Raw genomic sequence first — 26,486 nt, 5'->3', positions numbered from 1 at the left:
ATCTCTTTGCTATCCTTTCAAACTGCTAATTTCTAGCTTCAATATGCATTGACATTGACCTGTTATGCTTGGATATCTTCTAGGTGTAGATGTTAGAACATCCAAGATATGCGAACTTGGAATATTGAATTATAGAGCTAAGTGAGTGCTTTGGATTGCCCTCCGCCAGCTTGAAGTAATTGAGACCCACAGCGGGTATGGTTCTCATCACACATCTTTCCTGTAATGAATTAAGATTGTCTACTACATTTTTGATCTGGCTCTGATCCATTGGATCTGTGTAACTATGCTGTAAGATTTCACAGTAGAGCGAGAGACATGTGAGAAGGTGATTTCTTTGAGTCATTTAATTAGATCTAGTCCTTTATTTGCTAATACATCCCCATACTGATTTTTTTTAAGCATGTTAGAATTGTGAAGAATTTCTAATTATATCTGTGTGCTACCTTTCTCATAGTTTATTGCAATGTGTGATAACTATTAGATGTTGCTATTCATTTTCTCCATTATGTAGTCCTTTGATTAATATTTGCCAATTTTCCATAGTTTTTCACTTTTAGATCTTTCAAGCATCTAGTCACAAGTGCAAATTGGTTAGCATCTACTGACATCCTTGTGTTGACTTTAGAGATTAAAAATTGATGTAATTAGCATGTTTTTCTGGTGCTATAATCCAAAGATATAATTTATTCTTCCAATGCGAGTAAACATTGTCAGATTCCTTTATACTCCTTTATGTATTAGATTTCTTATGATTATTTCTGATTGCCTTCTCATTTTTCTAATCGTAGAGATCGAGCGGATCAAAGAAATACTTGCAATGCCGAATGGAAAGGTTAGTTTGCATCTAGTTTAGCTTTTTCCCTCTTAATGGAACATTCTTGAGATAGAAATGAGTGCAAAATAAGTCTGTTAATATCTTAGTTGTCTCGGAAGAAGTCTATTGTGTCACTTGTGCTGGGCTACTGTATAATTTGAATACTTAATTCTATATTTTTCCTTATGTTTGACGTTATAATTGTTCCTCTTTGAAAGTGCCCTTAATCTTAGTCCTTCATCTTGTATTGACTTTATTCACAGATTATTAGTCTTGATGAAACGCATACCTCTTGGGCGCTTGACAGATAATTAGATTAGAAGTCTTTGTTTTCTTAAACACACTAATGGTTTTATTTTGTTTCTAGAAACTTGATGGCAAAACAAGACCTGTCAGAGCTTAGTTAGCTTAGTTTATGCAATGCTACAATAGATTTATCCGAGAATCCCTTGATCTCTCCTTTAAGATAATAATTGTTGATTAAGAATCACCCACTAGTGGGAATTACATGAAGCCCTTGATCAAGTTGTATTCGCTATTGCTTGAATAAGTTGATTAAAGTTGCAAGTTGAGCCTGCACTTTCACTAAGACTAGAAATTTTATCCTTTAATCAAATAGTAGTTTCTTGATGGAGTTTATTTAGCATATGAAACTCATTTAAGATTTATGTTTGTTGTTCAATACTTTTTTGATCTCATACTTGTTATAATTTTTGGTTTATAATGCATTGGACCTTAATGTAAAAAAGGCAGATTGTCTACCTTATGGCTCCATTTGTGATAGACGAAACTTTACAAACACCAGCAGATGTTGTGAAAGGCACATCCTTATAACAGGCAACCACTTTTTATTAGACTGCAGATCAACCTGCAGCTTCTCCCAAACTTTGCTCTTGGCGTTTAAGACGCTATTTGGTTCGCCTGAGTATCCCAGAAAGGTCACTCGTTCACCAACCTTGGCTGATGATGGTGGATCAACTAACTCAACCTGGAAACAAAATGAATTCATTAGTCGTTCTTGATGAATGATCACATGTAAAGCTGATAATTTCCCAGGTAAACCAACCAATATTATAATACTAAAAAACTAACAGGTTAGTAAAAGCAAAGACTTGTAAGAATGGAGGCAGAGTTAACGACTTAACTTTGTGTGGTCATCGTTTGATGCAGCCAAGACCATTGCTTGTGACTTAATGCCCCTCATGGTTGCAGGCTTCAAGTTACAGAGGACACAAACCTTCCGATTCTGCACCAGTGATTTAGAGAACATAGGAAATTCACATCCAAATGGAAGAAAATTTGAAAAGGGAAGCAAAATAAACCTGCATTTCCTCAAGAGGAATATATTTCACGAGGCCACTAACAACTGTTCGAGGGGATTCTTCACCGACATCAATTTCTTCAACATAGAGTGAATCTGCATCTGGGTGCTTCTGAACTTTTTTGATGAGACCAACAGGTATGTCAAGTCTTGAGACAGAAATTTCTGTTTCAGCAGACTTCATTTTTGTACTGCCAGAAGGCTTGTTATGTTGTTTCTTAGAATTTCCTACAGCAGGTCACATGAGAAACTTATTGAGCTCTAGTATAAGCTTTAACTTCATTAAGCCAAGTTTTATTAATACTTCAAAACTTGGAAAACCATTTACATTAATACAACACTAAAAAGTAGCTTCATTTGCAGGTCTAGGATAAATCTTCCTGAAACCTTCTCCTTGTATCAAAAATTGTATATGGTCCAGAGTTACTAGTGCTTCAGATAATGATGAACTCTTCTAATATATGTTTATATTTTGTAGGTTCTATTGACAAAGTTTTATGTTGTGGTTTTATTTGCCGATATGAATGGGGTACTTGAAGAGTATATGATTTATCAAATCTGTTATTTTGGTTGTAGCAACTACATTTCTCCAAATTTCAGCTATCAACCTTGTTTTACGTCTTCTACAGGTATTATATTCTTCCCTTTTATTTTTGGTGCTTTGCTCACATACTTTGATTCACAAAAATCCAGAATGTTGGAAAAGGTTGACATGGAAGAATCAGCAAGTGAGAAAGAGGAGTCCAATGAAATTCTACAAGTTGAAGATTTTGATGGCGCTTGAGTTGACAATAATTACTTGCAATCCTACATGGCATGAACCACCATCACAAGTTTCTAGTCTTTTGACAATTATTCATTAGTTGTAAATGAAGTTTATTTGGATTGGGATAAATTTTATTTGAATATTAGACATGTTTTTTCTTTTATGATTGTAATATAATTCTTGTATAAGTATGATTTTGAATGACATTGATATGGAAAATATTCTTTCTTTTGTGATTTTGATTCTTTATTATATATTTATATTGAAATATGATATATTGGTATTAAAAAATAATAATTTAAAAGACAATGATCTAAAACCGTTGTTGTTGTCTATCACCCTCAAAGACAACGGTTAAAAACCATTGTCAAAGCCCCAAAAACGGTTGTAAACTAGCAGTGTTAATAAAAAATGCTCTAAACAACAAAGGTTTTAAACCGTTGTCTTTTCATCAAAGACAACGGTTTAAAACCGTTGCAAAACTGTTGTCTTTTCATTCAAAAGACAACGGTTTAAGACCGTTGTCGTAGCCCTTACTTTTAACAACACTGCCAATTACAACGATTTTAAAGGGCCTACGACAACAGTTTTTAACCGTTGTCTTTTAACATTTTTGTTGTACATTCCAAGTTCCTTCTCACACACATCTTTATTGCATTGCCCTCCAGCCTCCGCTAATCCATCTTCCCTTTACCTTTGTCTGCAGTATAAGAAAAAAGGAACTATAAGCTTGGGAGCTTAGTAAGAAACCATCTACCTCACAAAAACATGCATACGAAGAAATCATGCTCTTTAAAAGATGCTATGCTGATATACGTAATGAGAATCATACTAAAAGTGCTAGGAGCATGGTGTATGGACAGGTAAATCATGGCAATCACATACTGAACATAAACTAATTACTATACCATCAAGAAGCTAAACCGATACATGAGCTAAGCAAAGACTTGAATCGGATTACTGCTGTCACTGAACTGTATTCATATATCTGATTTGTAAAGATTGAAAACTATTTCCATAATAGATAAAAATACTAAACATGCTGTCGATGGGCGCGACATCTGTACTTGCTGTGCGCGCATCCCTAACTAGGCCCGAGGTAGCAAGTCTCGAATCTAGTAGGGTTACTAGGTTATCTAAACCTAGGGATGACTATGGGAGCCCAACCCAAGGACAACTGAAGTTTAGTACAGTGCCACTGATAAAGTAAAATACTGTTTATAAACTGATTTGTCATATCTTGCTTTTACTAGGTTATCAAAACCTAGAACTAGGTTATCTGAACCTAGAGGCGACTATGGGAGCCTACCTATTGGACCATAGTCCTATATCACTGAAGCAATGCTATATTTGCTAATTAAAATGCATCTAGGGCATTTAACTAAGCTATTAAAATGCTTACTGTAGCATTTAACTATTCCAGGCATTTTATCGAGCACTTGGTGTACTCTAATTCTTCCTATGGCTAAACTGAGAACCTAGATGCGAACTAAGGGTGTAAAAATATATAATTAGCTACTTATACTGCAGGTGAGGGGTTACTTACATCCTGCACTAGTTTTCTTACGAATCTGATCGCTAGGTTTCCGGAGAAGATGATCTCTTTGGCGATCCTCTCACGTCTATGCGTTCTTCTCGCGGAGAGGAGCGTCCTCGTATCCGAGATGTCGCCGGAAGGTGCTCCTATGGCCCTAGGGATGGAACCCTCGGTATCCTTGGAGTTGGCATGCCGAGAGGGTGCGGGAGAAGGGAGGGCAGCATGTGAGGGTGAGGGGAAAAGAGCGTTGTCGTTTAGAAAATAATAACTCCTCTCTTAATTCCCTATTTATATTAAGGGGTAAATATGACCCAATTTGCCCATAAATAAAATTGTTCTCCTCTTCTTTCAGCACACCCCTGCTGGGGCCCCTTGGTTACTAGAGTCATCTATAAGGCGTAAAGTCTAATAGGTCTCGGGTTCGATTCCCGCTTAGACTATTTTACGTTTTTATTTAGTTTTGCTACTTCTGTTACTCTAAAAATTCCATAAAAATATTCTAAAATTTTAGAAAAATAATAGAATATTTCTAAAATTAATTTGAGAATTTATGGACGTTACAGTTTTTTTCTAACACTGTGCTGCAGGTCAGACTAGATTGGCCGACCGAACCAGCGGTTCAGTCGACCGAACAAAGCATACCAGACAAAATTAGAAAGTAAACAGCTCAGACCAGATCAAAGTCAAAGTCCGATCAAAGCTTGATTGGTCGACCGAACAGTAGGATCGGTAGACCGATCCCTGGTGACTCAGCACAGACCAAGTTAACAAACATCGATCAGTAGAAAAGGGAAAATGCTGATCGGTCGACCGAACCGGATGACCGGTCGACTGATCCAATCAAAATTAATTGCAGCATTAATGAGGATCTTGGCAGATTTCGATGAATAGGGAAATAGACTGTTCTGTCGATCGAAAAATGGGTTCTGTTGACCGAACCATTCATGAGCATTTACTGCGACAGATCGAGCCAACTGCAGTCTTCAGCGAGGAAGGAATGGAGCTGGTTCGGTTGACCGAAAAGAGGGATCATTCGATCGAACCTCCAGTACTCTTATAAATTGAGGCTCGAAGTCAGAGGCAGGATACAACTTTCTAATCAATATTGGTGCTCATCTTCAAGCTGCTCACGCCTACGATTTCAGCAAGCAACTTCATTCGTGCCGACCAAGCTTCGTCTTTCAAATCTTATTGTCGGTATACTTATTTTATATTGCACTTAATTTACATAAGATAGCAGGTGTGTTACTATCTTAACATTCTTGTAACTCTACGATTCACTTCTTTCCGAGGATTTCAGAAAGAAGGATTTTAGTGCTTTGCCCATCGGTGCAGTCAAGGACTACGGACCTTCGAGTATGTAACGACCCAAAATATCTTTGTATTAAGTTTTAAAAGTCCTTAATTAATAGTTAGAAATGCTATATAAATATTCTAGAGATTTTTAGAAATTTTTAGAGTATTTTTATGTAATTTTTTGAGGTCGTTTGATATTTTTACTAAACGAAAGAAGTTTCGACAAAAATAATGTCCAAGCCGAGATTCGAACCCACGACCTCCGACCCGACCTGAACCAAGTCATAAGCAAATCCGGCTGACCAAGAAATCCAAGCGGGCATGCTGATCAAATAGGAAAAGAAATAATCTTAAGTCATAACCGAGATGCCTTAAGCATAAAAGGGATAAGTTAAGAGAAATCGATGGAATTCCCTCTTCCTCGACCTAATTTTCTTCCTTGCGGCGGCATCTCTCTGCTTGGGCGAAAACCAAAGGAATTAGGGTTTCCTCTCCAACGGCTGGCCAAGGCTATCTAAGAGGGGTTTCCCACAAAGTCACGATCACGTCGTTGAGGAGAGCATGAGGATACAAGAGGACACCGAGTCTTGCGGTTTTCTCTGAAACCTTAGAAGATGATTCCGGTTGTAAGTCCAAGAACAAAGGTAAGTTGCTACTCACCTGCGATAAGAGTAGTTTCGAGCTTTGACTCTCTTTTCTTTTGGTTTCAGAACATGCTGTTGTGTTTGAAGTGCTGCCGTGAACCTCAAAGCAAGGGAATAAACCTACTATCTAGTTTAGGAGGTTTAAGATTTTCCTGATCCCAGATTTTTGTCTATCAAGAAAAACAACTTTGTTTTTAGTTGGCAATTGAAGTGGTACAACTTGCTTTCTAGGTACAGAAATGTTTTGCCCTGTTAGAAATAATTTAGAATGTGTAAGTGTATCAAGTGTATACTGTTGGTTTCATGGATTAGGGCTATGGGCATAAATGGTTTACACATTTTTAATAGCAGTAATTAGTTTCCTTGCTGCAGTGTATCACAATTCAGTTTGTTAGACTGGGGAAAATGAACGAATTAATTGGATTAGCATGTGGCTTAGCAGTTCGGTTGTGTGGTAAATTTCTATACATGAAGTTTCAGATCCAATGTATTAGCTGTAGAAACGAATAGTCCTGTTTAGAGTTTAGACTAGCCCTTTCAATTTGCAGTTTTAGCAAGTACAGATTAAATTTTTAGTTAGTTTTCTTTGCTGCTGTACAAAACCCGAACTGCCATTTATTTTCCAAGTATATAGTTAGATTCCTAATTTAGTTTCTAGTTTCCTTTTTGTTTTGGCAATAGGCGTGTACCATAATTAGTAGAGGTGCAGAATTTTAAGTGCAGTATTCCAATAAGTGCAGAATTTTAAGTGCAGTATTCCATTAAGTGCAGTTTATCAATAAGTGCAGATTTTTGTGGGCATAGTGTGCAGAAATTTATTAGTTGAGAATGTTTCAAATTTAATGCAGATTTTGTTAGTCATAGTATGCAGATTTATTTTTTTGTTTGAACTGAAATTGTTGGAACTTCTCAAGCACAGTAGTTTTAGTTTGTTTAAGTATCCAATTTCAGTTTATTTAAGCATTCAATCATAGTATGTTTAAGTGTGCAATTTCAGTTTATCTAAGCATTCCAAAGTTAGAATATGTATGAGACATTATTTTTAGAGGTATTAACAAGTATAAGAAAGATAAAGTATAAGAAAGAAAAAGGCCAAGGCTTTAAGTCGATCCCAAGGTCAAGACTTTAGGGATTTTGGCACACAAGGTGCTTATTAAAATGTCGAGGCATTATATATTAGAAGTAATAAAAGATAACAAGTATTTTATTTTAAAAAGGCTAGTACCCGACTTCTAAGGTTGTTGTTAAACAAATCCAGGTGATCAAATCCAAGGTCTTGGCCCTAGTAAGACCAAGGTCTTTACCCTCGTAGGACTGGTGACTAGCTACCACAGTCCCTATTAGGGAGCGCGCATTGGTACTAAGCCTGGGCCCCAGAGAAGCTTTATTATTATTTTGAAGTATAAAAGTATAAGTTTTTAAACAAGTAAAATAAGCTTCACTTAAGTTTAAAATTCAACAAGTTAGTTTCTTTTAATTCGAAGCATGCAGTATTAGTTTTATTTGTTTCCTGATTAGTTTATTGAGCATGATTAGCCTTGTCTTCCAGCATGCAGTTTTATTCTTGTATATCATGAGTATGCAAATTTTAGTGCTTTGCTATTAGATGAGCATGAGTAGAATTTTCCTTTGAGTATTCAGTTTTCATATTTCCTTCAGCTTACATGCATATTCGAGTTTTTGTGAGTTAGACAGCGCTTACTAAGCATTCGCTTATAGGTTGCATTTCCTCTTACTGTAGATAAAGGAAAGGAAAAGCTATAGCCAAGGAAGGCGATAAGGAGGTGCGGATGGATGTGTGATGTCTGGACTATAGAAGCCCTGGGGATTTAGTTTAAGATTTTATTAAGATATTTTGTATTTCGACCATTTAAGATTGTATCCTATACACCATGTCCTTTGAGATTATTCTTGTTTGAGATTGCATGCTGAGATGAGTTCAGTTTAGTAAGTAGGCACTGTTTCGTTTGCATTGAGATATAGTTTCATATGTTTCCGTTATTATGTGTTATATGTGTATGTCAGTATTGTATTGTATTTTAGTCCTGCTGTACTGCATATATTCTGCCAAAATTTTAAGTTTTCTGAGAAAAAAATTTAATGTACAGTTTGCTATACTATTTAAGTAAGGATCTGTAGTAGTTAGGTAACGGTCACCTTTAGTGTGTATTGAGAGTGGTGGTTGTTACAAGTTGGTATCAGAGCAGTTCTTATTCTCCATCATCACACATCAGCACCAGCCTTGCCGCCTTCAAGTAAGAATGTATTTATACTTTCTTTTATGCTTTTCCTTTAATGCTTGTAGTATAGAGAAATGTTTAGAAGTACTTGCTCATATGTGTTTGAAGTCAAGAATTATGCATAAGTAAGATATATCTAGAAAGTATAGTGATGATTTCAAGTTTTCCCTCTGCATGATGAGATGTCAAGAAGAGGACGCCCCCGTACCGCTCGTACTGAAGATCGAGCACAGGAGAACGAAGAGCCCAGAACAATTGAACCTGACCTCTCTGAAGTTGTTGCTCAACTCCAGAGACAAGTGGCAGAGCAGCAACAAGTGATCGTCAATCTGATGCCGAATTGGCAGCCAGTCCCTCCCACTCCTCCAACAATCAATGTCGAGACTCCAGTGGTGACTGAGGTTCCACCAGCCGCCCTGGAAGTCGGCACAGCACCTAGAAGACAAGAAGCATACCTGATACAGTGGCTGAAGCTGAAGCCAGAGAGTTTCTCAGGCACGACTGAGCCCTGGGATGCTCAGGCTTGGTTCAAGACGCTAGATAGCACCATGGAGCTTCTTGACTGGCCAGAAGTCGTGAAGGTCAAGTGTGCCTCTTTCTGCCTATCAGGGGATGCTCGTATGTGGTGGGAGAGAGTTAAGAGCAAGAGAGCAGTCAACCAGATGGGCTGGGCTGATTTTAAGGCAGAGTTTTATGAAGAATTCTTCCGCCAGCGGATCACAAATAAACACTATGAGGAGTTTATAGAATTCAGACAAGGTGACCTGCCCGTGGAAGAAGCAGTTAAAAGATTCAATTGGCTTGCTCGTCTCTGCCCAGAGCTAGTAAGTACGGAGAAGGAACGAGTCAGACTGATACTCAGGATGCTGAGACCAGTGATAGCACTTAATGTGAGTAGTGGAACTCACCAGCACCAGACTGGCGAAGAGCTGGTCAAGAGAGCATTAGTCGCTGAGCACTATTTGATCAGCATCAAGGCACAACAAATGCAACTCAAGCCAGTCAAGATAGAGGACAAGACAGTAGGAAGTCAGAAACCCCATGCAAGTAAGCAGAACATAAGGACAAAAAGGACCCAAGCAGGAAGATGTTCGGGTAGTCTGTGATTATCCAGAGGTATTTCCAGAAGAGCTACCTGGACTACCTCCCAACAGAGAAGTGGAGTTTGAAATTGAATTGGTTCCTGGTACTAGTCCAATTTCAAAATCTCCATACCGAATGTCCCCAGCAGAGTTGAAAGAGTTACAAGAACAACTTCAGGATCTACTTGACAAGGGATTATTCTGCCCTAGTCATTCACCCTGGGGAGCCAGTGTGTTATTTGTCAAGAAGAAGGACGGATCCATGCGAATGTGCATAGATTATAGAACGCTGAACAAAGTGACAGTCAAGAACAAGTACCCACTGCCCAGAATCGATGAATTATTTGATCAATTGAAAGGGGCAACAGTGTTCTCTAAAATAGACCTGTGCTCTGGATATCACCAGTTGAAAGTGAAAGAAAGCGATATACCCAGAACAGCTTTCAGAACCAGATACGGACACTACGAATTTATAGTCATGCCTTTTGGTGTGACTAATGCACTTGCAATCTTCATGGACTTAATGAACAGAGTGTTCAGAGAATACCTTGACAAATTTGTCATCGTGTTCATCGACGACATTCTAGTCTATTCCAGAACCCCAGAGGAGCATGGCACGCACTTGAGAATAGTCCTGCAGACCCTACAGCAGAAACAGCTTTATGCCAAATTCTCGAAGTGCGAGTTCTGGTTAAAGCAGGTGGCGTTTCTTGGTCATATTATTTCTAAAGAAGGCATCCAAGTGAATCCTGCCAAGATAGAGGCAGTCAATAATTGGCATAGGCCCAAGAACGTTAGAGAGATCAGAAGTTTCCTTGGTTTAGTTGGGTATTACAGAAAATTTGTGGAGGACTTTTCCAAGATAGCCTCTCCACTAACAGCCCAAACGAGGAAGGACAAGAAGTTTGAATTGTTAGACAAATGTGAGCAGAGTTTTCAAGAGCTAAAGAAGAGACTGACCAGTGCTCCTATCCTGACTGTTCCAGAGAGTGACAAGAGTTTTGACATCTACAGTGATGCTTCCAAGATGGGCCTAGGAGCTGTACTCATGCAAGAAGGAAAAGTTATAGCTTATGCTCCCAGACAACTCAAAGACTATGAGAAGAACTACCCCACTCATGATCTTGTGCTGGCAGCTGTGGTCTTTGCACTAAAACTCTGGCAACACAACTTGTATGGAGTCCAGTGCAGAATCTTCATAGACCATCATAGTTTAAAGTATTTCTTCACCCAGAAAGACTTAAACATGAGACAGGGTAGGTGGCTGGAGTTGGTCAAAGACTATGATGGTGAAATCCTCTACCACCCAGGTAAAGCTAACAAAGTGGCGGATGCACTAAGTCGAAAGTCCAGTGCAGCTCTGATGCACTTGTCATCATTAGCACTATCACTACAGAAGGAGTTGTCAGACTTTGGAAAATAAATTATTTATGGGCAACTCTCTGCATTTACCTTAGGGACTACCTTGCTTGAGGATATACAGAGAAAGCAAAGTGAAGATCCAGACATTTAGAAGATCAAGCAAGGGATACAAAAAGTAGAAAATTCAGAATTTCGAGCATTAGACAGTGGAATTCTTTATCAGGGGAACCGCCTTTGTGTCCCCAATGATGAGGAATTAAGAAGGAAGATTCTAGAGGAAGCTCATAGTACACCTTACTCCATGCATCCTGGTTCCACCAAGATATACCAAGACGTGAAACAGAAGTTCTGGTGGTCTGAACTCAAAAGAGATATTGCTAAATATGTCAGTACCTGCCTGACATGCCAGAGAGTCAAAGCAGAGCACTAGAGACCAGGAGGAGTCCTGCAACCCCTTCCAATACCATAATGGAAGTGGGAAGACATATCCATGGACTTTATAATAGGTCTTCCAAGAACCACGAATGGATATGATGCGATATGGGTAATAGTGGACCGATTGACTAAGTCTGCTCATTTTCTAGCCATCAAGGTGTCCCATTCTATAGAGCAGTTGGCACAACTGTATGTTAAGGAAGTGATCAGACTTCATGGAGTTCCAAAATCCATTGTTTCTGATAGAGATGGGCGTTTCACCTCTCACTTTTGGGAGTGTGTTCAGAATGCACTAGGTACCAAACTCAAGTTTAGCACATCCTTCCATCCTCAGACTGATGGACAGACAGAGCGAGTAAATCAGATTTTAGAAGATATGCTCAGAGCTTGTGTGCTAGATTTCAAGGGAAGTTGGTGCAAGTATCTGTGCTTAGCTGAGTTTGCCTATAATAACAGCTATCAGGCCATCATCAAGATGGCACCATATGAGGCGTTGTATGGCAAGAAGTGCAGATCACCCATTTGCTGGCAAGAAGCAGGTGAAAGAAAAGAAATGGAAGTAGAGTTGGGCATCCAGACAGAGATGATAGATGAGACCACTCAGGCTATCCAGAAGATCAAACAGAGAATTGAGACTGCCCAGAGTAGACAGAAAAGTTATGCTGACACACGCCGTGGGCCACTTGAGTTCCAAGTAGGGGATTCAGTTTTTCTCAAAGTCACTCCTATGAAGGGAGTGATGAGATTTGGCAAGAAGGGCAAATTAAGTCCTCGCTACGTAGGACCTTACCTAATCATAGAGAGGATTGGGAAGGTAGCTTACAAGCTAGACTTACCACAGGACATGTCAGCAATACATAATATATTTCATGTCTCTATGCTAAAGAAGTGCATCCATGACCCTAGCCAAGTGATTCAACCTCAGTCGGTGCAGATCCAGGAAGATCTTAGCTATGAGAGAAGACCTACACAGATAGTGGACAGAGCAGTCAAGAGACTAAGAAATAAAGAAGTACCACTAGTGAAGGTCATCTGGCAGAACCAGAAGCACGAGGAAGTCACATCGGAGCGTGAGGACAGCATGAGACAGAAATATCCAGAATTATTCTAAGTTCGAGGATGAACTTTTTATAAGGTATGGGGGATTGTAACGACCCAAAATTTCCTTGTCTTAACTTCTAAAAGTCCTTATTAATACTTAGAAATGCTATAGAAATATTCTAGAGATATTTATAAATTTTTAGAGTATTTTTATGCATATTTTGGAGGTCGTTTTGTATTTTTACTAAACGAAAGAAGTTTCGACAAAAATAATGTGCAAGCCGAGATTCGAACCCACGACCTCTGACCCGACCCGAACCAAGTCTTAAGTGAATCCGGCTGACCAAGAAACCCAAGCGGGCGTGCTGATCAAAAAGGAAAAGAAAAATAAATAATCTTAAGTCATAACCCAGATGCCTTAAGCATAAAAGGGATAAGTTAGGAGAAATCGATGGAATTCCCTCTTCCTCGACCAAATTTTCTTCCTTGCGGTGGCATCTCTCTGCTTGGGCGAAAACCAAAGGAGGAATTAGGGTTTCCTCTCCGGCGGTCGGCCAAGGCTATCTCGGAGGGTTTTCCCACAGAGTCACGATCACGTCGTTGAGGAGAGCACGAGGATACAAGATGACGCCGAGTCTTGTGGTTTTCTCTGAAACCTTAGAAGCTAATTCATGTTGTAAGTCCAAGAACAAAGGTATGTTGCTACTCACCTACGGTAAGAGTAGTTTCGAGCTTTGATTCTCTTTTCTTTTGGTTTCAGAACATGCTATTGTGTTTGAAGTGTTGCCATGAACCTCAAAGCAAGGGAATAAACCTACTATCTAGTTTAGGAGGTTTAAGATTTTACTGATCCCAGATTTTTGTCTATCAAGAAAACCTACTTTGTTTTTAGTTGGCAATTGAAGTGGTACAACTTCCTTTCTAGGTACAGACATGCTTTGCCCTGTTAGAAATAATTTAGAATGTGTAAGTGTATCAAGTGTACGCCGTTGGTTTCATGGATTAGGGCTATGGGCAAAAATGGTTTACACGTTTTTAATAGCAGTAATTAGTTTCCTTGCGGCAGTGTATCACAATTCAGTTTGTTAGACTGGGGAAAATGAAAGAATTAATTGGATTAGCATGTGACTTAGCAGTTCGGTTGTGTGGTAAATTTATATACATGAAGTTTCGGATCCAATGTATTAGTTGCAGAAACGAACAGCCTTGTTTAGAGTTTAGACCAGCCCTTTCAATTTGCAGTTTTAGCAAGTACAGATTAAATTTTTAGTTAGTTTTCTTTGCTGTTGTACAAAATCCGAACTGCCATTTATTTTCCAAGTATATAGTTAGATTCCTAATTTAGTTTCTAGTTTCCTTTTTGTTTTGGCAGTTGGCGTGTACCATAATTAGTAGAGGTGCAGATTTAAGTGCAGTATTCCATTAAGTGCAGTTTATCAATAAGTGCAGATTTTTGTGGGCATAGTGTGCAGAAATTTATTAGTTGAGAATGTTTGAAATTTAGTGCAAATTTTGTTAGTCATAGTATGCAGATTTACTTGTTTGTTTGAACAAAAAATTTTTGAACTTCTCAAGCACAACAGTTTTAGTTTGTTTAAGTATCTAATTTCAGTTTGTTTAAGCATTCAATCTTAGTATGTTTAAGTGTGCAATTTCAGTTTATCTAAGCATTTCAAAGTTAGAATTTGTATGAGACATTGTTTTTAGAGGTATTAACAAGTATAAGAAAGATAAAGTATAAGAAAGAAAAGGGTCAAGGCCTTAAGTAGATCCCAAGGTCAAGACTTTAGGGATTTTGGCACACAAGGTGCTTATTAAAATGCCGAGACATTATATATTAGAAGTAATAAAAGATAACAAGTATTTTATTTTAAAAAGGCTAGTTCCCGAATTCCAAGGTTGTCGTTAAACAAATCCAGGTGACTAATTCCAAGGTCTTGGCCCAGGTAAGACCAAGGTCTTGGCCCAGGTAAGACCAAGGTCTTTACCCTCGTAGGACTAGTGACTAGCTACCACAGTCCCTATTAGGGAGCGCGCATTGGTACTAAGTTTGGGCCCCAGAGAAGCTTTATTATTATTTTGAAGTATAAAAGTATAAGTTTTTAAACATGTAAAACAAGCTTCACTTAAGTTTAAAATTCAGCAAGTTAGTTTCTTTTAATTCGAAGCATGCAGTATTAGTTTTATTTGTTTCCTGATTAGTTTATTGAGCATGATTAGCCTTGTCTTCCAGCATGCAGTTTTATTCTTGTATATCATGAGTATGCAAATTTTAGTGCTTTGCTATTAGATGAGCATGAGTAGAATTTTCCTTTGAGTATTCAGTTTTCAGATTTCTTTCAGCTTACATGCGTATTCGAGTTTTTGTGAGATAGACAGCGCTTACTAAGTATTCGCTTATAGTTTGCATTTCCTCTTACTTCAGATAAAGGAAAGGAAAAGCTATAGCAAAGGAAGGCGACAAGGAGGTGCGGATGGATGTGTGATGTCTGGACTATAGAAGCCCTGGGGATTTATGTTAGTTAGAGCCCTAGAGCCAATTATTTGATGATTGTATTATGGACTTGTTGTATCATATTCTTATATAAATAAATGCATTTGTTTTTGGTTATTATACTTACTTGTATTGGTGCCAAATTAACTAAGTATAATAGTGTCCTTGAGTAGAAGGTTCTCACCTATATCAATCGGTTAGTTGAACCGATAGTGAGATGATATAGGGAACACTACTCTTAATCATTCCTAGTCGAGTATTAACATTCAGGGACAATGTTAATGGAATAAGACTAGCATATAGGTCAACTCGATGACTTGATCTCACAAGTCATGGATATGGAGATATCATGTTGACACATGGGTATGCATTAGAGAATGTATACTGAATAACCCGCCATGAGAAAGTATCATGGATCGTTATATGAGTGTCATATACTTTCTCATGTGGCTATTAGTATGACTACTAGTCTTTGGACCTGAAGTCACCATGGATCCCTACATAAGGAGTTATGTACTTTGGTTTCGTCAAACGTCACCCGTAACTGGGAGGACTATAAATGCGATTACTGGGTATGTAACGAATTATGCAGAGGGATGTGAGTGATGTAGATGGGATCTATCCCTCCTATATGACGGGAGCGACATCGATATTCTTGATTGAGTGAGACCACGAAGTGCATGTCCATGACCAAATGAGTCAATATGAGATATTGAGCTTATTTGATTTAGTGAGTCTACTTGGAGATCAAGATTTAGATTGGTCAAAGGATGACACGGTCTATGCCTCACATTGATCAATCTAGATGTCTAGGATAGAAGGACACTTGTCATATATTGTGAGGAGTCACAATTAGTAGTCACAAGGTGATGTTGGATCTCAACATTCTTGTAACTTGGGTAGTAATGATGTGTTGCTAGATACCGCTCATTACTTATGTTCCTAAATGGGTTTAGGGGCATTGCCAACGTTACAAGAACCTATAGGGTCACACACTAAGGACAATTAGATGGAGATTAGGTTCATATGATGAACAAAGAGGATTAGACACATGTGATGAATCAAATTGGATTAAGAGTAATCCTAATTGGGCTAATTGAGTTGGACTCAAGTTGATTCACGCGTTCAATGAGTCTAATTTAGATTATGACTCATTGAATAAATTTAATTAAATGAATTAGATTCATTATATTAAATTGGCTTGAATTAAATGGTTGGATTAGATCAACCATGAGAGAGATTAAGTCAAGTTTGACTTGACTTCAGAGGAAGAGGAATAGTTAAGTTTGACTTGACTTTATGCCACATCATTTGTGACTTGGCATTAAGTGGCCAATGATGATGTGCCACATCATCAAGGCTAGCACATGTGTGTGCCACCTCATGGAGGTTACAACTCTCCTTTAATGGCTACATTAATTGTGAATGGAGGTTACAATCCAAGAGTGGCCGGCCACTTTTGTAATGAATGGATTTCATTTTTTTTTCATTCAAAGCAATTCCATCTTCTTCTTCCTCAAACTCTCTCGTCAAGCTCACCCTCTCCTCCTCTTGCCGTAACTGATCAAGGGTGCTAGCACACCTTTGTTTAGTTTTTCTCCACCCATTTGTTTGTGTGGATACTTCTAGAGGATCGTACACTTGACGATCGCGAGATCCGACACTTCCTTGGACGAGCGGGATTCGTAAAGGGCACGCATCAAGGGTAAAAGGTTTTCTCCTTGTAAATCTAGTTTAGAACTAAGTCTAAGAAACTTGTACTCGTAAGGTTTTTGTTTTATTTTTACTTCGCACGAATCCAGTGACGGGGTTTCGGGGTTTCCGCGACGCGAAAAAGCAATTTTCGCGGCCCGAAAAATCCAACAGTGGTATCAGAGCCACGTGCGAAGTCTTGTACGAGTTTATTTTGTGTTTTTATGAAAAGTGTAGGTTTTGTAATTTTATGTAAAATTAGGTTTTTATGGTTTTTATGGGTATTTTTCTTGTAGAAGCGAAGCACAAGTGTTTAGACACTTGTAGGCTTCGGCTACCGAGAAGATTTTTCCGAAACGGCAAGGTTTTGCCCCAAATCCTTTTGGGACAGCGGGATAAGGCATTGTACGATCGCTAAGGAACACTCACGATGGTTAGATCGCGGGTAGAGGCACTGCCCCTAGCCCTGCAAGGGGATTCGTTCCGCGATTGCACCCGAAAACCTGCTAAACGGAACCGCCGGGAATTTTACTCTTAAAAATTGTAAAAATTATAGTAAAAATTACAGAAAATTATAGAAAATACATAATTTAGAATTATGTATCATTTGTGATAGTCATGGCCCAAAAAGGCCCAATTTGATTGGTATATTTGTGTTGTAATTCATATTACCGCCTGCGCGCCGTCATTTGTGTTGTGTGTGTTGTATATTTGATACGCGACATGCGCGTCGTGCCTTTCTCCATTTATTCTTGTTGTAAATTAGTTTAGACTCGAATGTAACTCGAGTTTCAAAATTTTAATGTACAAAATTGGAGCGGTGGATGGTCCACTCGAGATGGAGTTACGAGGAGGGCGCGAGCAACATAAGGTGGTCAAAGGGAGGAGCTTGAGAAGTTGTTGACCTTAGGTGGACCATCCGATCTTCTCATTGGCTTGAGAAGATCGTAGTAGGGACATGACTAATCACAAATAATTTAATTAATTGCTTGTGTGTATGTGATGCATAATTAGTAATTAATTAGTGCCTAACGATTAGATTATATCTAAATCGTGTACAAGATGCACCCTCTCGATTAGATTAGATCTCAATCGCGTCAACTCAAATGCCTACCGTGCCGTGATACCTATCACTACCTCGATCACATGTGTTGTTGAATCTGCCAAAGCAGAGCAACACATATTATCTTGGTAGGGTACGGAGGGACAATCTTGGTCCCGCTTATCAACACATGGGTGAGTACAAACTCAATTAGATTGAGTATTCCTAGTTAACTCGGTTGGATCGAGTACAACTATAGTCATTCTTCCAACGGTTGGAAAGATAGGACATAAATCATATTTATATTAATTCTTGGGCGTATTAGCCAAATCTAACTCAAGTTTTAATATAACTGCGGATAATGATCCTATAAACAAGAGTTGCATAGAGATGTAATTGGTAAATCGTTACCTACCGATCATACTAAATCTTGGGCGTATTAGCCAAAGCTAACTCAAGGGTTAGTATGATGTGGATCTTGTCCCACATGAATTATAGAATTCAGTGGGAGCATCATTTAGTTAAAGGTCTAATTAAATGATTTAAAAGAATATGATATTTATTTTCTGCATTTTTCTGTTGTAGATAACCATGACGTCGAATATGAACTCTTTCTCCCTGCGTTCTATCCTTGAGAAGGACAAGCTCAACGGAGGAAATTTTCTGGACTGGTACAGGAACTTGAGAATAGTTCTCACCCAGGAACGTAAACTGTACGTTCTAGAGCAGCCCATTTCGGAGGCTCCTCCTGCCAATGCCACGTGAGCAGACAAAGATGTTTATAAGAAGCATCAAGATGACGCATTAGATGTGTCCAGTCTAATGCTCGCGACCATGAACTCTGAGCTTCAGAAGCAACACGAGGTGATGGGCGCTTACGATATGGTTGAACATCTTCGTCAACTGTATCAAGGACAAGGGAGGCACGAGAGATTTGAGATCTCAAGGGCACTATTTCAGTGCAAGATGTCAGATGGGGCTCCCGTATGCCCATATGTACTCAAAATCATTGAGTACATAGAAAACCTACAGAGGTTGGGATTCCTGCTTGGCCAAGAGCTGGCCACTGACTTGATCTTGTAATCCTTGCCAGATAGCTATAGTCAATTCATTCTAAACTACAACATGAACGAAATCGACAAGTCACTGCTCGAGCTGCTTAGCATGTTAAGAACTACTGAGCTGAACCTTAAGAAGGCTAAGTCCCACTCTGTTCTAATGGTTCAGAAACATAAGGGCAAGGGCAAGCCCAAAGGCAAAGGAAAGTCCCAAGCCAAGGGCAAAGGCAAGGCACTGAAGCCTAAAGGAGGGGTCGCCAATGAGGCTACCTGCTTCCACTGCGGTCAGACCGGGCACTAGAAGAGAAACTGCAAGGTGTACCTTGAAGATCATAAGAAGAAGCAAAGTGAGACTTCCACTTCAGGTATATATGTTATAGAAGTCAATCTATCTATTTCTTCATCACGGGTATTAGATACCGGATGTGCTTCTCACATTTGTACTAATGTGCAGGCACTGAGAAATAGCAGGACATTGGCGAAGGGCGAGGAGGACCTACGAGTAGGCAATGGAGCACGGGTTGCTACTGTTGCTGTAGGAACTTATCATCTATCTCTGCCCTCTGGGCTTGTATTAGAATTAGATGAATGTTGTTATGTGCCTGCTTTAACTTGAACATAATTTTAGTTTCTTGTTTGGACAAGAAAGGTTTCTCTTTTATAATTAAGGACAAATATTGTTCTGTTTATTTAAAAGATATGTTCTATTGTAGTGCACCTCTGATATAACATAAATACCAAGAGGTTCAAGTCAAATGACATGAACCAAACCTATCTCTGGCACTGTCGCTTAGGTCATATAAATGACAAGCGCTTATCCCAGCTCCATAAAGATGATTTGCTGGACTCATTTGATTTTGAATCTTATGAGACGTGTGAGTCATGCCTACTAGGCAAGATGACCAAGACTCCCTTTAGTGGGCACAGCGAAAGAGCGACTAATTTGTTAGGACTTATACATAGTGATGTATGTGGCCCTTTCAATGTAGCTGCTAGAGGTGGTTATAGGTACTTCATCACATTTACTGATGACTTCAGTAGATATGGTTATGTGTACTTGATGACACATAAGTCAGAATCCTTTGAAAAGTTCAAAGAATTCAAGAATGAAGTACAGAACCAGCTTGGCAAGTGTATTAAGATACTTCGATCAGATCGAGGTGGAGAATACCTTAGCCATGAGTTTCGTGACTATCTAGCTGAGTGTGGGATTTTATCTCAACTCACTCATCCTAGAACACCACAGTGGAATGATGTATCCGAAAGGAGGAATCGTACCCTATTAGATATGGTATGGTCTATGATGAGTTACACAGATCTTCCGACATTCCTTTGGGGCTATGCTCTAGACACGGCAGCTTTTATACTCAACTGAGTTCCATCCAAGGTTGTGATAAAGACACCATATAGGATATGGACTGGGAGAGATGCCCAGGTGTCTTTTATGAGGATTTGGGGTTGTGAGGCTTATGTTAGACGTCAAGTCTCAAACAAATTGGGACCCAAATCTGACAAGTGCTATTTCATTGGATATCCTAAGGAAACTAAGAGATATTACTTCTACGTTCCTAGTCAGCACAAGGTAGTTGTGGCAAAGACTGGGGTCTTTCTAGAAAGACAAGTGGGAGTACGTTCAATCTTGAAGAAGTTGAAGATGCGGACCATAGCACCGAGGCCTCGATGGAAGTTGAACTGGAACCACAAAGAGTTGTGGATGATGTTGTTCAACAAAGAGTTGAGGAACAACAACCAGTTCAAGTAGACATATCTCTTCGCAGGTCTGATAGGGTACGTCGTCAGCCTAAGAGATACTCATTTCTCTTGTCTGACCATGATGACGTTGTGCTCATAAATGATGAGCCTACCACCTATCAGGAAGCTGTGATGACACCAGATCCGAGAAATGGCTAGAGGTCATGAGATCCGAAATGGAATCGATGTACACCAATCAAGTATGGACTTTGGTTGATCCACCTGAAGGGGTAAAACCCATTGGGTGTAAGTGGGTCTTTAAGAGAAAGACTGACATGGATGGACTTATCTATAAGGGTCGCTTGGTACCTAAAGGTTTTAAGCAGATTCATGGTATTGACTTGTTGGAGCGTATACTTAAAAGTTTAGCTTTTGTACATATTTATTTTGAAATAAAGAATCACATTGGTCAAATGTTTACATTTATTTGTTAAATGTAATTGTTCAATTAATTTTTATAGTAGATAACATGAAGTGTGGAGTCACATTTAGAAGATCATGTTGTCGGTTCTCTATAAATTATAAACAGTTGCTCACGACTAAGATGGAAAGGAACAAACCATTAGAATAGACGTAGTGTAATTAAGTATTAGTTTATCTTGATTAATAAATTACACTGATACACTTTAAGTGTATTAAGTAGGATCATTTAGGTAAGTTCTTTTTGTACTGACTTAGTAAAAGAACTAGACCTTAGTTATTATGGAAGTGTGTGCTCTTAATGTTGGAGTGTATACTGAAAGCCCAAGCTTTGTAAACATTCATTATGAATAAAGAATCACATTTGGTTAAATTATCTACATTTGTTTGTAGTTGTTCATTTAATTTATATTGTAGATAACATAGTATGTGGTGTCACATGCAGAAGATGATGTTATCAGTACCTTATAAATTATAAACAGTAGCTCATGACCAAAATGGAAAGGAACAAACCATTAGAAGGTCGTAGTGTAATTAGGTATTAGTTTATCTTGACTATATAATTACACTAGTACACTCAGAGTGCATTGAGTAGGACCATTTGAGGTCGTTTCTTTTATACTGACTTTATAAAGGAACAAAGACCTAGGTTATTATGGAAGTGTGTGCTCTTAATCCTAATATAATAACAAGCACATATATTTGATATTTATTTCTTTAATTTATCAATGGGTGAGATTTAGTTCGATGAATCAATAAGCCCGATAAGTTTGGAAATGGTATCACTTATAGTGTGTGTTGTTGATTATAGAAGGAAACTGTGTCCTAGAGATACTAGGTTGATAATGTCCTCAAGAGGAGCTCATAAGGATTTTCATGTTAAACCCTGCAAGTGGACTTAGTCCGACATGACAATAAGATTGAGTGGTACTACTCTTGGAGTTAGATATTAATTAAATGAGTTGTCAGTAACTCACTTAATTAGTGGACATTCGATATCTTAAACACAGGGAGACTAACACACTCATAATAAGAAGGAGCCCAAAATGTAATTTGGGATTGGTGCGGTAGTTCAATAATAGTTCTCTAGTGGAATGAATTATTATTGATAAAATTAAGTTGTGTGTTCGGGGCGAACACGGGATGCTTAATTTTATCGGGAGACCAAAACCAATTCCTCCTCTCGGTCCCTATTGTAGCCTCTTATTTATAGAGTACTATACCCACCTATACCCACCTTCTATACCCACCAATAAGGGGTCGGCCAAGCTAGCTTGGGAACCAAGCTAGGGCCAGCCTAGGTATAAGATTGGGTGGCTGGCCCTAGGTTGAACCCAAGCTTGTGGGGGCCGACCAAAATAAATTAAAAAAGAATTTTAATTTTAATTTTTATTATGTGAAAGAAATAATTTATTAAAGAGAATTGAAATTAAAATATCTCTCTTGTAAAAGATTTATAAAAGATTAAAGAAAGATATTTGATCTCTTTCCTTATTTGTAGATTGGTGAGATATTTTATTTTCTCTTTAAAAATTATTCACATGTTGTAAAATTAAAAATATGGAAATTTATTTTTATCAGCCATGAAGAGATTTTTGAAGAGAAATTTTAATTTTAAAATTTTCGGAAACAAATTAGGAAGTTTTAATTGTTGATTGAAACTTGTCCAATTTGTTCTTCATGATGTGGCCGGCCACTTGAGTTTAATTGGGGAAATTTTATTTTATTTTTCTCAATTAAATCATGTCAAGGAAATTAAGGAAATTTTATTGTAATTAAATTTCCTAATTTTCCTAGGCCAAGGAATATAAAAGAAGGGGTGAGGGTGCCTTCATGAGACACAACCTCTATTATTTTCTCTCGCTCTTTTGTTCCTTGGTGTGGCCGGCCATCCTTTCCCTCTCTTCCTCTTGTGGTGGCCGAACCCCTCTCTTTCCTTGGAGCTCTTGTGGTGGCCGGATACTACTTGGAGAAGAAGAAGAAGACGGAGAGGAAGCGAGCATCTCTTGGAGCTTGGTTAGTGTTTTGATTTTCTTCCTTGGTGAAGCTTCTTTCTTTGTGGCCGAACCTAGCTAGAAGGAGAAGAAGGTGGTTGGTGGTTTCTCATCTCGGAAGATCGTTGCCCACACAACGTCCGAGGTTAGAAGAGGAATACGGTAGAAGATCAAGAGGTCTTTCTAAAAGGTATAAATAGTAGTTTTTCCTTTTCCGCATCATACTAGTTATTTATGGAAATAATACCAAATACAAGAGGCTTACATTCTAGTATTTCGAATATGTTTTTTCGATGTTGTGTTCTTTTGTTTTATTTTTCCTTGTGATTTGATTGTTCTTTTCGGTTAACCTAAAGTTATTTTAGGAAATTAAATATCAGCTTTCTATAAAAGGTTTTGTATAGTCGGTAGTGGTTGCTCCCATATCCAAGAAGGTCATGTGCCTCGCCACGTCAGTACTGGGAACCAATTATGGAAATTAATATTTAAAGAAATTAATAACTTAAGGTGATTTGGGTTGAACGTGTTATGTTCCGCAGGAGACCCAAGTCAAAACCTAAAAGAACGAATAGATTAAGTTTTGGATCAAACGTGTTAAGTTCCGCAGGCGATCCAAAATTTAATTTAAAAGAACACATGGTAGCTAGGAAAAGGTTCAGACCTTTGTACAAAATTTTTGTACAGTGGAACCTCTAGGTTTTCCGAGTAGTAACCAACACTTAATCCTAATATAATAACAAGCATGTATATTTAATATTTATTTTTTTGACTTATCAAAGGGTGAGGTTTAGCTCGATAAATCAATATGCCCGATAGGTTGGGAAATGATATTACTTATAGTATGTGTTGTTGATTATGGAAGGAATCTGTGTCCTAGTCATCTAGGTTGAGAATGTCCCCAAGAGGAGCTCATAAGTATTGCCATGTTAAACCCTGCAGGTGGACCTAGTCCAACATGACAATAAAGTTTAGTGGTACTACTCTTGGAGCTAGATATTAATTAAATGAGTTGTCAGTAACTCACTTAATTAGTGGACATTCATAATCTTAAACACAGGGAGACTAACATACTCATGATAAGAAGGAGCCCATAATGTAATTTGGGATTGGTGCGGTAGTGCGGTAATAACTCTCTAGTGGATTGAGTTATTATCGATGAACTTGAGTTGTATGTTCGGGGCAAGCACGGGATACTCAAACTCATCGGAAGGTCAAAACCAATTTCTCCTTTAGGTACCTGTTGTAGCCTCAATAAAGCCTCAAGTCCATCCAAAGAAAAGCCTATCTTGGTATCCAAGAAGGGGTCGGTCCATTGCTTGGTGACCAAGCAGTGGCCGACCACATATTCTCTAGAAGTGGCTGGCCCTTGCCTTGGGTAAAAGGAACGGCCGCAATATTTAAATTAGGAAGGTTGTTTTTGAATTTTAAAATTTCCTCAGATATTTACAATTTGTAAAAAGAGAGATTTTAAAATTTTTCCTAATTTAAATTAGGCCACAAGGTTTTAAAAGAGAGTTGTAAAATTTATGAAACTTTCTTTTAAAAAGAAATATTATTAGAGATGTTTTAAATTTTAAAACTTGATTTTAAATTTTAAAACTTTCCTTTTAATATCCACATTAGAAAAAAAAAAGAGTTTGTAAAATTTTATTAGAAGTTTTCTTCTTTTGAAATTTTATAAAATAAATATTTTCGTTCTTTCCCTTTTAATAAGTGGCCGGCCACCTTGCTTGGTGTCCAAGCAAGGGGCCGGTCAAATAATTAAACATCAACAAATAGTTGTTTAATTAATAAATCAATCTAGGATTGATTAATTAAAAGGAAAGAAAAAGAAAAAATTAAAAGGAAATAGGAATGAGTCTAATTTTTTATAAAACTCTTTCCATAATTTTCCGTTGGGAAATTAATATAAAAAGGGGAGAAGGGGAGGTCTTGAAAAACATAACAATTGATATTGTGTTGTTGGAGATCATCAAGTGGTCGGCCCCTCTCCCTCTCTTCCCTTTGCTCTCTTTTTCTCCTTTGTGGTGGTGGTGGCCGAATTCTAGAGAAGGAGGAGAAGCTCTCCGGGTGGTGTTCGTCTTGGAGGATCGTCGCCCACACGACGTCCCAGAGGAGGCGAGGGATACGGCAAAAGATCTCGAGGTTTTTAGCATATAAGGAAGAGGTATAAGTAGTATTTAATTTCCGCATCATACTAGTTAATTTTTCTTTGTATAAATACCAAATACAAGAGGCATTCGATTCTTGTTTTTCGAATTTAATTTCGATGTTGTGTTCTTTTTCTTTTATCCTTGTGATTTGATTGTTCCTTTTGGTTAACCTAGAGTTATATAAGAAAATTAAATATTAACTTTCCTTAAAAGGCTTTGTCTAGTCGGTGGTGGTTGCTCCCATATCCAAGAAGGCCAAGTGCCTCGCCATGCAGTACTGGAAGCCAATTTTGGAAACTAATATTTAATTGAATTTATAACCTATGTGATTTGGATCAAACGTGTTAAGTTCCGCAGGAGATCCCTATCTAAACCTAAAGGAACATATAAGTTATATTGGAATCAAATGTGTTAAGTTCCGCAGGAGATACAAGTTTAACTTAAAAGAACACATGGTAGCTAGGAAAGGTTCAGATCACGTACAAAATTTTTGTACAGTGGAGCCATTGGGATTTCCGAGTAGCAACCAACAAATGGTATCAGAGCTAGGGTTTTGCTTCTGTGTATTTTGTATTAGTTTAATTATGCACATGTCATACATAATTTAGGCAGGTTAATAGTAGGATGTGCTGACTTTGTGGATGCAGGATCCAACTATTATGGCTTTTAGTTATTATGTGTGTGATTGGACTCTTGGACATGTCAAGGGCATTTATTATGTGTGCATGATTGTATTATAAAACACAGCATGAGCTGTATTTAATTTTATTAGGATTTTATTTTTTGATCTAGATACATGTGCATTCCTTTTATGGAATATAGGATCGATGGATATAAATTTTATTTTATGTTCAATCTAGTTTACATGTACATTCCTTTGAGGAATATAGGATCGAAAAATGTAAAATTCTATTTATGTCGCGGATCGAATCTTGCAAGGCGTGGAACATTTTGAGGATCAGAGTGGCGCAGCGGAACAAGGAGCAAGATGGATGCGACAAGTAGACCCGGTGCCGGTGGCCAAAGATGGCAGCAGCTAGGGATGACGACACACGGAGGACAACAATAGATAAAAGCCATAATAGTTGAAAATTAGTTTTTCTATTTATTGCTTTTATATTATGCTGTGTGTGAATGTTAGTGTACATATTTAGTAGGCTAGCATCATCAAAATTCCTCACTTTAAATAACTAAGTGGGAGAGGGATTTGTTTTAGTGAATTCCACGGTCTCCATTACTAGTTTGTAAGTGATGCAAACAAACTTGCGCGTTGGCTCTGAGTGCCTTCCTCCATATCGGATGAGTTTATTTGCGGATCACTAGACCAAACTTCCATTTTG

At 38.2% G+C, this 26,486-nt stretch overlaps 1 protein-coding gene across 1 annotated transcript; it reads right to left on the bottom strand.

The window, feature by feature from the left end:
• Nucleotides 1-1,580: 1,580 nt before the first annotated feature.
• Nucleotides 1,581-2,337, bottom strand: LOC122031400 (probable methionine--tRNA ligase). Its single transcript, XM_042590518.1, has 3 exons — nt 2,140-2,337; nt 1,962-2,063; nt 1,581-1,805 (listed from the first exon to the last, which is right to left on the bottom strand). Exons 1-3 carry the CDS (start codon nt 2,320-2,322, stop codon nt 1,581-1,583), a joined length of 510 nt encoding a protein of 169 aa, XP_042446452.1. The 5' UTR covers nt 2,323-2,337.
• Between the last annotated feature and the right edge of the window lie 24,149 nt (nt 2,338-26,486).

This window comes from Zingiber officinale, chromosome 11A (genome assembly GCF_018446385.1).
Source record: "Zingiber officinale cultivar Zhangliang chromosome 11A, Zo_v1.1, whole genome shotgun sequence".
Lineage (NCBI taxonomy): Eukaryota > Viridiplantae > Streptophyta > Magnoliopsida > Zingiberales > Zingiberaceae > Zingiber > Zingiber officinale.
Note: the sequence above shows the minus strand (reverse complement) of the source record. Positions and strands in the feature narration are given on the sequence as shown.

Bases quoted from the DNA above. Each gene is read 5' to 3' on its own strand.
- LOC122031400 (XM_042590518.1), bottom strand. From the start codon at position 2,322: ATGAAGTCTGCTGAAACAGAAATTTCTGTCTCAAGACTTGACATACCT. The intron at 2,064-2,139 runs GTTTATTTTGCT...TCACTGGTGCAG, and splicing joins TTCCTCTTGAGGAAATGCAG to AATCGGAAGGTTTGTGTCCT. The intron at 1,806-1,961 runs TTAAGTCGTTAA...TTTTGTTTCCAG, and splicing joins CAAACGATGACCACACAAAG to GTTGAGTTAGTTGATCCACC.